The sequence below is a fragment of the Myotis brandtii genome, unplaced genomic scaffold (assembly GCF_000412655.1).
Source record: "Myotis brandtii unplaced genomic scaffold, ASM41265v1 scaffold397, whole genome shotgun sequence".
NCBI lineage: Eukaryota > Metazoa > Chordata > Mammalia > Chiroptera > Vespertilionidae > Myotis > Myotis brandtii.
The window spans coordinates 4,609,559-4,625,675 of record NW_005365229.1 but is presented as its reverse complement, the minus strand read 5'-3'; the positions used below and the strand labels follow the sequence as shown (position 1 = coordinate 4,625,675).

Below are 16,117 nucleotides of genomic sequence, written 5' to 3'. Positions count from 1 at the left end.
TTATAGAGCAGTGGTTCTCAACCTTCCTAATGCCGCGACCTTTTAATACAGTTCCTCATGTTGTGGTGACCCCCAATTTCATTGTTACAAATTGAACATAATTAAAGCGTAGTGATTAATCTCAAAAACAATATGTAATTATATATGTGTTTCCAATGGTCTTAGGTGACCCCTGTGAAAGGGTCATTCGACCCCCAAAGGGGTCGCGACCCACAGGTTGAGAACTGCTGTTATAGAGAATAGTTTAAAATGAACTTGTCTCTTGTTCTTACTATTTGCCCACCACTATTAATTCTTTTGTCCCATCCAAAGGCCATGACAATCTTTCAAAAATGACAGTCCCTGCCCTTTCTTCACCATTGGCCTCTTTGGGATACCTATAGGTAATAGAGAGGACTACCCTCACAACACTAATGTAACTTACTTTCCACATAGTGAACACTTCCAAAGTATTGTTTGAAAGAAAGGTCACTCTGTACAAAGGAAAGAATCCCAAAACAGAATGAAAAACCTGGGTAAACAGAGGGACATTAAGTGACAAAAATGAAATCACAAAGCCCAGACTGCAGGAAACTCCCCAGAACAAGCAAAACCACCAGATTCTTCAACAAATAAAATGTAAGGCTCTTAGAGATTAATAGAATCTTAACAGTCCTATCAATTGACTGAAATATGGGTTATTCAAATTTTGAAAAATAATCTGAAAAAAAAAATTATGACAAAGGAGACCACTGGAAATTTGAATATTTAGTAGACATTTGAATATTTAGTGGACATTTGACATCTCAAAGAAACTATTCATGCATTTACAAGTGAGAATGGCACTTATGTTTGGGTATGCCAAGTCTAACTTTTAGGAATACATATTATCAATGGCTAAGTATGGTCAGAGGCCCAAAACTGTTTTCATGAAATACTAAGACATTTTTTGTTTTTTTCACCTTCATTCTCTCATAAGAACAGAGATGTTTTCCAGAGGCTCTGTGACATGTGATATCACCTTGCTTGATGGCTAATGGAATATATACTTGTGTTTTAAAAGTCTGTTTTTAGTATCCAGTGTGGCAAATATTGACAGATATAATCCACATTTTAAAGAAATTTCCTTAGGGCCCTCAATAATTTTTAAGATTATTCAGGAATCCAAGACCAAAAAGAATGAGAAGTCCTGCACTATGCTACTATGACTACTTTTGTATATGATTTAAATTCTCCAAAATAAAAAGCTTTTTTAAACTGGGTAGTATGGATTGGAATGATGAGTGGATTAAGAAAGAACAAACATCAATCTATCCAAGAATCCCAAACCCATCAGAAATCCCTTCTCAGCCCAACTCTAAAAGGCATGTGCATACACAGACCCCTCTTCAAATGCCAGGAATAACTAAAGTTTAAGTTCACATTGTCTTTTGCTAATTTTCAAAAGAGATAACTGCAATTTCGATGTTGGGAATTACTTCACCTTTGTTTCTTAAGTTTAAAAAAAAAAAATTCTGCTCCTTACCTAAGATAGTCACAGGACTTCATATCTGTCACCTAATGCTCACAATCAACCTTGTGGGGAAATTGCATTCTATTCTAATTTTTCCCTTTTCTTTATATGGAATTAATCAAATCCAAAGAACAGCCCAAACCATTTTTCTATTCTGGAATTTGCTGCACCAAATATTGCTCAGAGCTCCTACGGGCATTTGTTCCTTCACTGGGATTTAGCTGGCATTCTTCTTCCCTTGTGAACTTCAATCTTTTCCAGTTCTCTCATATCTATCTGGGCATTTGCCTTCCCTATTATCCAAGTTTGGTTCCTACTCTACACACCAGTTGCAAGGCTGGCAGCTACAAACCCCAGCCTAGGCCTTTCCTTACAGCAGAGCTCTCAACCTTGCCCAGGCCTCGAAACAACATAGAAGCTTCTTAAAGCCTGGAGTGCTGGGCCCACCCTCTGTTTCTGAGTCAGCAGCTATATACTTCTAACTAGCTCCCAGATGATATTGATGGGGAGCCCACTTTGAGAACTAGAACTTTGAATTTCCTCTGGTACCCAAGAGACTGCACTGCCCCTCTGGCTCTGGTACCTCTTCCCTGTTAACCATGGCAAGTAGCTGACCAGCTTGGAACACAACTTTTTTGTTGGTACAATAGACACAGTGACAATAGACACTTTATCAAGTGGTTGTAAAAAGGAAAGGGTAAACAGAGTAAAAACTCGGCTAGCTGGGTAAAACAGCCTTTATCAGATTCACTGATACAAACGGATTCTCAGCAGAAGTTGCCTCTTTCAACCATGTGGTCCTATTTCCACACATTTTCTTCAGAGGTTGAAAACTGGCAATCAGTTCGAACACATTTCCTATGTTTTCAAATGCCTGATGTGCATGCTATTCAACTTTTTATTCCTTTAAGAATTCCCCTTTTAAAAACATGGAGCAGAGATCTTTATCCTGGAAAGACTCCAGATACCAAATCTGTTTCTTCCAAGTAGGAGGGGCCAGAAGAAAGCCTGAAGGAGACTTTCCACGTGGCCCCATTTTACCATGTTACTTGGAGGGAACAGACACCAATTACTAGGAAGCATTCAAAGCACTGATGCTCACTTACCTTGGTCATGCCTCCTGCCTGTGCTGTGTTCAGTCCCGCGTGACTGGGAATTTGTGGCGAAACCTGTGTTAACGTCTCAGCCAGAACGCTGCTTGTGGGCCCCTGCATGGTTGGAGCAGGGTACGGTATTCCAGCTCCCCTTCCTCTGCCAGCAGTCCCCAGAGATCCATTCATGACTTGCGCCTGCCCCTGCTGGGCCTGGTTCAATAAACTATGGCCAGAGTTACTATTGAGGAGGCCTGGGTGGGTCTGGTTAAAGTTAGCATTCATGCAGATTCCAGGTCCTGTCTGCGCTGTGGCAGGGCTGCTGGTTACCAGTCCCACTTGTTTTTGTGCTTGCGGATTCAGTGGTTGGGAAGCAGGGGGAGTGGGCCCAGAGGTGCTGGCTGCCTGCTTGGGCAGGCTGGGGGCTGAAGAATCTCCCTGGTTCAGAGGGCTCTTGCCCATAGTACCCAGATTGGCCATGTTCGCATTGTTCGGCTGCCCTTGAGCCTGGCCACCAAGGCCTTGCTGCACAGGGCTGCTGGCGCTCACATTTCCTATTCCTGGGTTGATACTAGAGCCGCTGCCTCCGCGCAGAAGCTCCGACAGTTGTTTATGTTTGGAAGCAGCATCTGGAACAAGGTTCCCACTGTTTAAAAGGCCTAATTCTCCATTGGGGATCAGCTCATCAGGAAGATCATTTTCCAAGTCAAACAATGGTCCAAAATCTAGAAATTAAACAGAAATGAAAGTGAGAAACTAAGTAACCATAATAGCTCTCCAACTGTCATATGCTACTATGAGCTTAACCTAAAGAGGCATATGTAACACACAACACCAGCATGTCTTAAGAGTAATGTCAAAATGATTTGAAAGTTAATTTGGAAAAATAAAACATGAAAAATTTTTTTAAATTCTGAAAAAGAAAAAGTTAAACAGAGATGAGAAGAGAGTTAGCCCTATTAGATTTGATCATATTTTCAAACAAAATTAAATCATGTGTTATGGGGACAAACACATAAACAAATTAGAGGAAAACAATGGAGAGTTAAAAGAAAACTGAATTATAAGGTGAAAATGCTTTTAAGACTGTATTGTGTAAAAAGCAGTTGGGCATTCGATTAGATAAACAGCAATTTGGGAAAATTAAAGTAAAGCCTAACCTAAATATGTAAAGTAATTACATATTTAAAAGGTAAGTTATATATTTTAAAAAACTAGCCTTAACAGAACATGAGATTCCTCAAAATGTTGAAGCTATAGAAAATAATAAATACATATATAGAAACCAAAAATAATTTAAGAAAATAAAACAGGAGCTTAATATCTGTATCATATGAAAGGGGTTAATGTCAATCATACATTAATATGAGAGGCACCCTGACTCCCAAATGCACAAAGGACAAAAGCAGGTATCACAAAGAAAGATTTAAACAGTAAAAAAAAATAGATCATCCTTCCTGGTAATTGAACATAAGAAGTGAAAGCAACTCCTTTTTTCTGGCCCTTTCTCAAAGTAACATTTCTCTAACATGTGGTCTATATATGTCATCTCTAGTCCCTCACTGACCATGCATTTTTTTTTTTGCAGAAATTTTTTTTTTTTTAATTTTATTTATTTAAGAGGAAGGGAGAGGGATAGAGAGTTAGAAACATCGATGAGAGAGAAACATCGATCAGCTGCCTCCTGCACACTCCCTACTGGGTATGTGCCCACAACCAAGGTACATGCCCTTGACCGGAATCGAACCTGGGACCCTTGAGTCCACAGGCCGACGCTCTATCCATTGAGCCAAACCGGTTAGGGCAACCATGCATTCTTCAACCCACAACCTGGCTATGCATGCATGTGCAAGGACAAGATATGTAGAAATATGTTCATCATAGTATTAACATCAAAAAAGGGGTAACAATATCCAGAGGTAGTTTAACCTGATGGCTATAGACCCAGACTGCCTGCATCTGAACTCCAGCTCTGCTGCTAGCTCCCCGCTAATTAACTGTGTGACCTCACGTAAGTTACTCAGACTTTCTGAGCCTCAGCTTTCTTACCTGGAAACTGGAGTAACAAATGGCCATCATACCCCAATAGAAATGTTGTAAAAAAAAAAAAAAAGAAAAAAGAAATGTTGTGAGGACTAAATGAATAAATGTGTAAGTGCTCAGTAAGTATTAGCCTTTATTATTACTACTGTCCAAAAGTAAGCTTAATAAATTGCTATAAAATATGATAAAACATTATACATTAGAATAATGAAGACTATAAAAATGTAGAAAAATGTTTATATGGTGTATAAAAACATACCAATGGAAACTGTATGCAAAATGACACCTAGAGTAAGATTAGAACTAAAGTATGTGCATATGGGCAGTGGCTGGAGAGTAATATGCCAGAAATAAAGAGTTGTCCTGATAAAGTGGTCAAGGGGATGCGTGCATGTGGCTGTTTTTTTTTTGTTTTTTTTTTTAACTTAGCAGCCACTCCTCTTTCCACCATTCACTTAGAGAAATTTTTTTTCTCAATGGTGACAGACCCTGGAGGCTGCTTACACAACAACCTCTTTTGGCTAGCTCCTCAGAGGTTCTTCTCAGGAAGGGTAACACCTTTTAGCCACAGGAGGGAGAGCCACTGGAGAAGCCAAACGCCACAATCATCTTCTCCTTGCAGGTGACACAATCCTGGCTAAGGGACTTAAAGGCAAGTTGGCCAAGACAATTCTGGAAAAGGCTTTCCTTTCTAATAATAATAAGGGATGCTCAGAAAGAGATTCCCCTTTCACTAGATTTCATTACGGAACTGTGGCAACTCTCTTCAACCAGGAGCAGAGACGCCATTCACACACTAAGGATGGCTGCAGCAAAAAAAATGCAAACACCTGGGTTCATAAAGCCATCTCTGAGCTGAATTATCTAACCCTGGAACTTCCCTATCTTCATGACCTCCCTCCCCCAGCATCCAGAATCTTTTTAATAACAAGGTAGGATCTGGGGTTCATTTTCTGTACCCATGGCTAGCCCGTCAGCCTCTTGCGTGTTCAAACTTCCGGCCCTTGCATTGTACGTAGGGTTTGGTGTGGCTGTGAGGGACTCCTGGGGCCTTGCCAAAATGCCTGTACACTCTGAGGCCCTTGCAAGAACCAGAAGGAAGACAAGACCACATCTCTTGGGAGGAGTCCAGGGCCAGCTGGTCAAAGGTGAGGATCTTGCCCCCAGCCTTGAGGATGTGGCTCTAGGAGCAGCTGCTCACTCGAAGTGCATACACCTCCAGTCTGGACACCTCCTGAACACACACGTCACAGGTTTTAGTCCCTACATCCACTGTGGTTTTGCCCTCCTGGCCAGGAAGCTTCATATTCCGGACCATCTGGGAAAGGGACAGAGGAGTCCGGTTGGTACAACTCATGAACAACCTCTTCAGCACCACTTGAAGGTGGAGTTGGTGTGAAACTGGCCAGAAACCTGTATAGCTTGACCAACAGCCTTAGGTAGATGTCCTGGCTCTTGGGGGGTTCCTCGCACTGAACCTTTCGGTCTTTGTTGTGGCAGATGTTGACTCCCATGATGGCGCCTTCTGCCCCACCAGGTCAGGAAAGAGCCACACTTCTTGTTACGTGAGAAAATACATTTCCTATCATTTAAGTCGTTCTAGCTGGAGTTTAATATTACCTCGCAGCTGAAGGCATCTTGATTATCTCCATCATGTCTATGGACGTAACTCAAACTCCTTCATAAGATGTACAAGGCCATCAGAACATGGCCCCTGCCCATGTCTCAGCCCTTTCAGCCATAATAACACAATGAGCTCTCACATGCATGAGCAATCTTTCTTCTAAATGCGCTCCTCACTAGAAAACCTCACCCCCAAACCCTCACTAGGATTAGTCTAAGTGACTATGAAGACTTTTTTTAGGCTACCCCTGCAAAACTGACCAGGTGTCTCTTTTCAGGCTCTACAGTTCTCTGTACATACATGCCTAGTAAAACCATCTCTACACCACACATGTATTTCTTCCTGCCTGGCTGTAAGGAATTAGACCTGGGTAATGTGTGTACACACACACACACACGCACGCACACACGCACACGCGCACACACGCGCACACACACACACACACACAGTTTTTGCAGAACCCGTGAGAGTAAGCTGCAGACAGTATGATCCTTTCCTCCCAAGTACTTGATTCTGCATCTCCTAAGAACACCCTTTTACATAAACATAGTACATTTATCAACTTCAGGAAATTTAACATTGATACAGCACTTAATGTATTGATCGCCCTTACTCAGATTTGGCCAGTTATCCCAATAATGCCCTTCATCACATTTACTTTCCTAATCCAAGACCCAATTCAGGATCCTAGTGCACTTAGTTATCATGTCTTTTTCTTCTCTTTTCATATAGAAAGGTTTCTCAGACTGTCTTTCATAGCTGACATTTTTAAAGAGTACAAGCCAGCTATTTTATAGAATGTCCCTCAATTTGGGGTTGATTCCTCATGGTTACAGGACAACAGGAGTTGATCCTGGAGACAGCAGACAGCTCTGAGAAAGAACCACTGACTAGGCCTTGCTGCTGGTCATTACCCTGCTTCTGTGTCTCAACATGATTTTGTGGCTTCCATTTCATAGCTTTTATGCTATTGTGTTGTCCTGAATCTGGAGATTCACAAGTGTCTCCAGATACAAAAAGCACATGAAATAAGTAAAAACAAACAAGCCTCCAACATAACATTTTTGCTTGTTGCCTTCCAGGTTTTGCCCACACGCACACACATTTTAACTTAGTACTCTTTTTTTTTTTAATGCAATGCTCCATCTAAGAACATGAAAATGAAACTTCATCTAAACCAGAAAGCAGGAGCCATTACAACAAAGATTGGGTTTTCTTCCTATTTTCAAGGAGGAGATGAACAGCTGGTGCCTAAAGTTCCCCTGACTGGCTCTTCCAAGTACCCTGAAGCGGTGTTCCTAGGAAAGAGTGTCCAGGCCAGAACAGCAGCAGGTACACCCAAAAGAAGAGTTAGTAAACATGGCAGTGTCAGCATCAGGCACCCTATTCCAGCGTAGAAATCGGAAAAAGAACACTTGGAATTAGAACATATGAGTTTAAATCCTGGCCGAATCAATTACCCCCGGGTCCTTGGACAAATTACTTAATCTCGAGTCTTAATTCCCTCATCTGTAAAACAGGGACAACAGTATCCCAGGGTTACACGATGAATGCTGGACTAAACACTTTGTGTCAGATACAGGTTAGCTTATTCTATCTTGCACAAAAACTTTAAAATGTCTTACCTTTAAAAATTCACTCTTGCCCTAACCAGTTTGGCTCAATGGATAGAGCGTCAGCCTGTGGACTCAAGGGTCCCAGGTTCGATTCTGGTCAAGGGCATGTACCTTGGTTGTGGGCACATCCCCAGTAGGGAGTGTGCAGGAGGCAGCTGATCGATGTTTCTCTCTCATCGATGTTTCTAACTCTCTATCCCTCTCCCTTCCTCTCTGTAAAAAATTTAATAAAATATATTTAAAAAAAAAATTCACTCTTCAACCTTCTCACTCTCAAATTTACATTTGTGTGTGTGTGTGTGGTTTATTCCAATTCTAGTCCAAATGTACATACAACTTTTGCAGTTGTAGCAGGGCTCATGTTTTAGTTTAGTTTTGTTTTTTTATTGGCCTGCCACATTTTGTCTACCTTGACTTCTTTTTCTCACTCTGTTTCAATAGAGACACATCTCACAACTGTTTGGGTACAGGAAGATTGAGTAATTCTACTTATGTCCTCACCTACCAGTCCAAGCATATATGAACATGTATACAACCAAATATATAAGGTGTGGCTTTTAGAAAGACAAGACAGGTTGTGTAGGGTTTGTGGAAGGCATATCCATACCCATACCATTACCCTGCTTTTCACCATTATACTGTCACCATTTTTCCCTATTCTCTAGTTCAAAACACTGACAAAGGAGATTGAAGAAGGAAAGTCAGGATATTACAACATAACACAGCTATGCTTTCTACACTCTAGTGTCCCAACACCCAGGTTGGGCAAAAGCAATCTGAATCATGGGAAATTCCTGTGATTCAAGATTGAGCACTACCATTTCCAATCCTAGGTAAATTCCTTTCTCCCTGCCAAGTCACCAGGGGGCCCAGGAGACCAGGAGAGAGCAAAGCTGAGGCTGAACAAGATTCCTGGGCACCCTGCTTTCTAGGGGTTGTTCACTCTTAGCAGGAGACTGTCATACAGCAAACAGCAAAAAAGTCTGTCATACTTTCATAGCTGGAGGCAAGAATTTTCTCTTTTGGGGCTTCCCAGCTGCCAGCCCCAGAATTGGTTCCTTTCATTAAGCTGATTTGAGAGAAACCAAGCTATTAGCTTTCCAGTCTCACACTCACACAAGACTGGGGCAACCACAACAGCAGCTTAGGAAAGAGAAAGTCACAACCAAACTGGGCCTGCTTTGGGAAACAGGAGGTCTTCATCACACATGATCACAAGGTGTGTTTCACTTCTAGGCTGGACCCAGAAACTTTGTTCCAGGTAACCATTACTTCTGAACACCGAAAGACAAATGGTATTCCACACATGTTCTAAATCCATTCTTATTCATCATCATCATAAATCAGTATTTCACCTTAAATAAGGAGTGAACGGCTGCTCTCAGGTACTCTAGAAAACAGCTTTTGAGAATCAATCTGTCCAAACAATAACATTTGATAATAGTTTTGTTTGAAAAAATTTTCAAATGTGTCAGCTAAACAAATCATCCACAAAACATATCTTTCTTCAGGTTTTCTAACATCTCTTCTGTCATAACACCATGTATTTTTTTCTTTGAACTGCATTTGGAGCCCCAAGTTCTCTTTATTGATAGAACTTATTTTTTCTGTCAAAGTATGTACAGACCAGTTTATCACACCTTCTATTAGCCAGAAGCATGAATTCTTCTGTACTCTGTAGACATAGTGAGTGAGTCTTAAAATCATACAATCAACTTCCTGTTATAACTCATGAGGCTGTAAGCACCAAGAAAGCAGGGATCCTAACTACCCATTGCTTAGCCTAAAATGCCTGGCATATATTAGGCCCACAACAAACATCCATAAGCTGAATGAGTGAATGAATTACAGAGAAGAGTGCCAGAGTTACAAAGGATACACACTATCAACTTTAACAAGTTACTTGTCTAGTCAAACACATAAAGTGATAATGTTAATATTTATTACTACTTAAGACAGAAACAAAGAAAACAAATTTCAATAATGAATTATCTTGAAATGTTACATTGTTCTACTTTTTCCTTTATACCCGCTTTATCCTCTAAGGGACCAGGAAGGTCTATTTCACTCTTCAACTACACCTCAATATCAGTGAATCTCTATCCCATGGTTGATTAAATGGCATAATATAGAATGAGAAATGGTAGTGTGAGAAATAAAACTATTCATGAGTTTAGATGCTGTTTTATGTTCATGTTTCTCTAGTTCCAAGCATGAAAACTCCCCTCCCAAGGACCTCTTATTTCTCTCTGCAGTCCTTATTCCCTGTGTGTGTTTGTTTTTTTAAAAGGTCTGCTTTCTTGAAATTTTTTTTCATAATTTCTTTAGTCTTTCTTCAGCATTGCTTGTACTGACTACTCAAAATGCTTCTCTTAAATCTTTCAAAAACTGAGCACTTTTATTCATCCACCTAAAAAACTTTACAAAAAGAATTTTTAATTCCTAAGTCAAAACTAGATACAAAAAAATTGATCCAACAAGGGCAATACATCCCGGAAAGGCTCACATCTAAAGATGAGGAACCCACTGAATGGTAGACACTTTCGCAGGGTTATTATTCTCAGATGACTCAAAAAACATTCTGGACCTTCACAGTGTATGTATTAATATAGTACCAGTCAGACACTGACAATATAGGAAGTATAGTCTGGGGTAGTGAGAAAAGTACCCAACCAGTTTTGATTCAGCTCTGTCTCTGTCACTTACTACTACTACCACCTCCCTATGTGTGCATCCTCAGCTCTAAAATGGAAACACTAGTGCCTGCCTCTGGAATCACTGTTGAAAGAATTAAATCATACAATGTGTATACAACCCTTAGCCTGGCATGCAGTGATGACTCAATAAATATTAGGCATTATTACCACTGTCATAGCCCCATCTTCCAAGGTTACACATCATGAATCTAGCAGCCCATGCCTGGTACAGGGTTCATGCTCAACGACTGTTTTTTCTCTATGGTAAAGCCCTAATAATCTGTAACAATTATACAATAAAACCACTGAAAATTCTTGGAGATTGTGCAACTAAATAATGAAACAATTCTCCAACAACTGAAAATGAAAATACAAATAATGAAAAATAAAAGAAAAAAAAGGCACGGTTTTATTAGCATTTATGCCATTACAATTTTTATCTAGGCATTTAAACAAGTTCCCAAGACACCTAAACTTTTCAATAACTATTAGAAAATAATAAAGGCAAATTCTTTCTAAAATCTTCTGTAATTCAGGCTTCTTTTATGCAGATACACCACACCCTAATTAGTACAGGATAATAAGGTTTTACTTCATTCTGAACAGTGAGTTTATAGTGAGTAAAAAGTCTTGCCCTTTCTCAAAATCACTATCAGCTCAAGAGCCAAAGTGGGTTAGGCTGGGCAACCTGCTTCCTCCCAGGCCTTCATACAGTGGGAATAAATGTATTTCATGGTTACTCTGCATCAGGTATCTAGAAATCTTGTTCACTAAATATTTGCTATTTATCTTCCAATTAAAGAACACAAGACAGTTCTGATCAAAAGTTCTTTGTCACACTGGACCCTAAAATTAGCAGAGTCCTGGAATTGCAGCCAGACTCCTATCTTCATTTGATGCACCTAAGAAGTTTCCAGAAAAGGGCTATTCCTAGACAGCAAGGACAATTTTACATTTCCTAAATGTGGTTTGTGTGCTGCCTCCCTCAACCCTGAAAAGTGGAGAAAAGGCTTCAAGAGACAAAGGTGGAACAAGAGGCACTGCCACAGCATTAAACCACCAACAGACTGACCATAAATCACACAGCAGCCCCTAAACAGTAACCAGATGTTCTGGAGCAGAGGAAGCACAAAGGGGTTCACTATCCTCCACCAAAATGGTTGAGAGGGGCCCGGATAAGATACTGTAACCAGCTGCTTATCCACCCTGCAATCCAATTAGAGGTCCTGGATGAGGAATGTGGGGGCTGAGCTAGGATCAAACCTCTGCAGAAGCAAACCCCACCACAGGTGCGGGGGTACCTCAGGTAAGTATAAGTAAGCAGATGCCCAGAGACTAGGTCTTACGGCCTAAATGCTGGGATCTATAGCTGGCAGACAGCAACACCAAGTCAGGGGAAAGATCATATTCTGGACTTAGAGGTGTCAGTGTACAACATATGGAAACAGGTGGACTATACAAGAACCTGTAACAGGAAATGAATGTATTAAGTCCAAAAAGTACACCCACATCCAAACAATGGAACATTATTCAGCACTAAAAAGAAATGAGCTACCAGGCCATGAAAAAACATTGAGGAAACTTAAATACATACCACTAAGTGAAAGAAGCCAATCTGAAAAGACTATGTACTATATGATTCTAACTATATGACATTCTGGAAAAGGCAAAACTATGAAGACAGTAAAAAGATCAGTGATTACCAGGAGTTAGGGAGTCTGGGGGATGAACTGGTGGAGCACAGGGGATTTTTAGGGCAGTGAAAATACTCTGTATCAGCGGTCGCCAACCTTTCAACCTCACGGACCACCGGTTGGCGACCACTGCTCTGTATGATACCATAATGTTCATTATACGTCTATTCAAACACACAGAATGCATACTGCCAAAAATGAACCCTAATGCAAACTATGGATTTGGGGTAATTATGCTGTGTCAATGTAAGTACATCAGTTGTAACAGATGTACCGCTCTGGTAGGGGATGTTAATAATGGGAGAGGCTGTGCACATGTAGGGGCAAGAGGCACGTGGGAAATCTCTACATCTTCCTCTCAATTTTGCTATAAACTTGAAGCTGTTCTAAAAAAAAAAAAAAGGCTTAAAGGAAAAATAAAGTACACCCTAAAGCTATGGAGATTGCACAAAATGATGGAGATCACAAACTGAAGAATAATGTATCATCAACTAGACAATATTAACAAATAACATACACAAAATATCTAGTGATGTCTATGCTGGATATAAGTGTGCTGCTTTTAAAGCTTTAAGAATCCACCAACATACAAGTTCTTAGAGAACAATTTGATGACATCATCAAAATTAAAAATGCATAATCCTTTTAACCATTAATTCCATTTTTAGGAATCTGTTCTATAGATATATACATAATTGTGCAGAGCTATTCATTGAAACACTGTGTTGAGACAATAAGATTGGAATCTAATGTCCACAAGTGAGGAACAGATTAAGTCAATTATGGCCCATCTCATATAAGGGAACACTAGCAACTACTCACATCTGGGGACTAGGCAGAGGAAGGAAGTCTCCTAACAAATTTGTGTCCTCTGATTTTTGAACCATGTGAATGAATTACTCATTTAAGTCATTTAAAAAACTGAATTTTTAAAGGCAGCCCTGGAGGTGTCCAGGCCCAGCTGACCAGCTTCGGCCCAGGTGGTAACACCTAGAACACTTCCACGTATTCCTGATTCCAACTGGAGTGTTTACTGATTGAGGTGAAATCTGAAATGAGCTCAATATTAGTTTAAATTATTGTAAGTGTTTAAATGAGCTTAAGAGGCAAGAAAATAAAAAGTATTTTAAGGACTTTTCAAAAGTACTATTTTTTTCCCTAAAGGAATGTGACAATCTACATTTTGTGCCCAATGTAGTAGTAAAATAAATGTTGCTCACATCAGAAAAGTTGCCATTATTTCAAAACACTCAAAGAAACATTAGTTGGCTGTCAGGTCTTGTAGCTTCCAGCACATCAATGAAGAAACCTCTAATAAAAGGATTCTGTTAAAATCAGAGCTTGTGCAAAGAAGTAATGACTGGACATCACAATCATATTTTCAAATCTTTGAACAGCACCTCCGAGTTAATTTACACTTTTTTCAAACCATTCTTGCTAAAGGTTTTGCAACAGGAACTAACCAAAACTCCACTTCTCACAATTAAACAGATTCTTCTAACCACAAATACTAAAGATGTTTTGCTTTGGATTTGATTTACTTTTTAAATAGCTTTTCATGACAAAAATTATGTTTATAGGTGTTTTTTAAGGCATTCAGAATATAAAGTGGAAAATAGAGAGCCCTCCCAAACCATCCCCAGTTCCTAACCCCTAAGAAAAACAATTTCTAGAGATTTCCTTCTGGAAATCTATGCACACATTAGTAAATATCTTTTTACCCCTAAAAAATCTAATTGTCATTTTTGTTCTCCATCTCTTTTATGTAATGATCTAATAAATTTACCTTCTCTCTTAAGTGCCCATCACTCTCCCTCCTCCACATCTGCAATAGCAGAAGACTCAGCTACTCCTCTTCTGAAGGACTTTTGGTCACTTTAATAATGTTTTGCAATCTCTAAATTAATTAACTAAATTAATGACAAGGCCTGGCATTAATATAAATATCCATAGTAGTCCTACCAAGCAAGAAACTGATTTCCACTTCATCTGCTTGATGTAGAAGTTACAGATAGTTCTACATTATCTACTAAGGTAGATAATAAAAACTACAGGTTTTAAGAATCTTTTCCAGAAACTGGGAAAATAAACACAACTTTGGTATGAACTGGTTCCATGACGTGCAACATGACGACAGTAACAAAACTTCTAATATTCTTTGAGATGGCATGGAATTAAAGTTTTTAAAACCTCAATTCTTCCTACATATACAGAATATTGAAAACACTAAAATAACTGTTATTTAAGTACAGCACCAAACATTTTACCATTAAAAAGTGTTTTTAGAATGAAGACTGCTCTATGAATATTAGTATATCCAACAGCTCTGAGAGTCTATCAGTTCAAAATGTACTTATAGTGGAACGACAAGTATAATGTGTCACTATGGGAAGAAAGTACAGAGAGCATGTACTTACATATGCATAGCATGTCTCTAGAATAATGCACACTGGTTACCTGTGGGGAGTAAAACTGGGTGACTCCAGAAACAGACAGGAGAGGGAGGCTTTCCAGCAAACATTCTCTTGTGCTTTTTGGAATTTTGAACCCTATGAATATATTACCCACTTAAAAAAAATTTTTAAACAACTTTCATGGTTTTTTTCCTCCTACAACGGGGTGTGGGAGGAGAGAGAGAATTTTGGGAGGAGAGAATTTTCAACTCTCCTTGCAGATAGGAACTTGGATGGAAACACACACCTTGGAAAAGCTTATTCCAGACTTCTCCAAATACCCTGGAAGCGATTGGTTTCTAAAGTTTTGTATTGTTTTTAAAGCCCTAAAAGAATGGCCTGGACTCCCTGGTCTGACACTTGGAGGCTCTCGACTTTGCTTGCCTTCAGATGCCTGACTTCCCACATAATTCATCCTGTAATAGCTCCAATATCCTTTCTGCTAAGAAGTTTTCCTGACCATCCTACCTGAAGCATCCAGTTTCTTCCTGCCACAACTCTGATCTCAGTTTGCAAGTAGACAGGCATTGGTGGGACTGCTGGATTGCTTGCCTACACCACTATGCTCCGAGTTCCAAGAGGACAGAGCCACCACTGTTATCACCACGGCCTAGCAATATCCCACATAAGAAACATATAATTAATTTGAATTTTATAAGTATTTAAATATTTGCTGAATAAAAGAACGAGATGGTAGAACTGAGACTGGAACCCCGGCTCCCCCAACTCCCAAGAGCAGGACCACACCAGCAGTCTCCACCTCTCAGAAGCAAGACCACACCGATTCTAAATGGTAGCCCAATGAACATAAACCAAAAACAAAACTGGTTTTTGCAAAAACTGTTACACACTCAAGAGATTATACCTCCAGACCTTGACACTTGCTATATTTATGCTGTTTCCAAGCCTAGAATAGTATCCCCTCCTCCCAATCGCCTGTTCATCCTCAGGTCTCAGGGCTAATGCCTCTTCTCCTAAAAGGCCGTCCCATATCCAGAACAGACTCTATCCTGTACCCTAATCATACATGAACCTCTCCTCTGAGGTCACACCTGACTACAGATGCCTTCCATGAAGGGAGACACTAGACCTGTTCTGTCCCCAACAGATCTCCAGGGCTGACACTACAGTGTAACATATTTTCTAAATAGTGAATAATCCTAAATGTAAAGCACTGAATATTTCTGAAAGTACCTTTTATCTTTAAAAGACAGTCCCTTTAAAAGAACTTTGTCTTTTAGATAAAAAATATCTTAAAGAAAACTTCAGACAAATGAGATTAAGTAAATGTATTTAGGTCTGTGCTGTACAATACAGAAGCCAGGAGCCAGATGTGGCTATTTACAATAATAAAAATTAAATAAAATTTAAAATTTAGTTCCCGAGTAACATTAGTAACAGTTCAAAT

General features: G+C 39.7%; 1 protein-coding gene and 1 pseudogene across 1 annotated transcript in view; both read right to left on the bottom strand.

Moving 5' to 3' along the window:
- CREBBP (CREB binding protein) overlaps nt 1-16,117 on the bottom strand; it is a 163,695-nt gene that overhangs the window by 130,261 nt on the left and 17,317 nt on the right. The window contains 1 exon segment of the mRNA XM_014545140.1: nt 2,599-3,308. Coding sequence (XP_014400626.1) covers nt 2,599-3,308 — 710 coding nt within the window.
- LOC102257328 lies at nt 5,038-6,220 on the bottom strand (annotated as a pseudogene).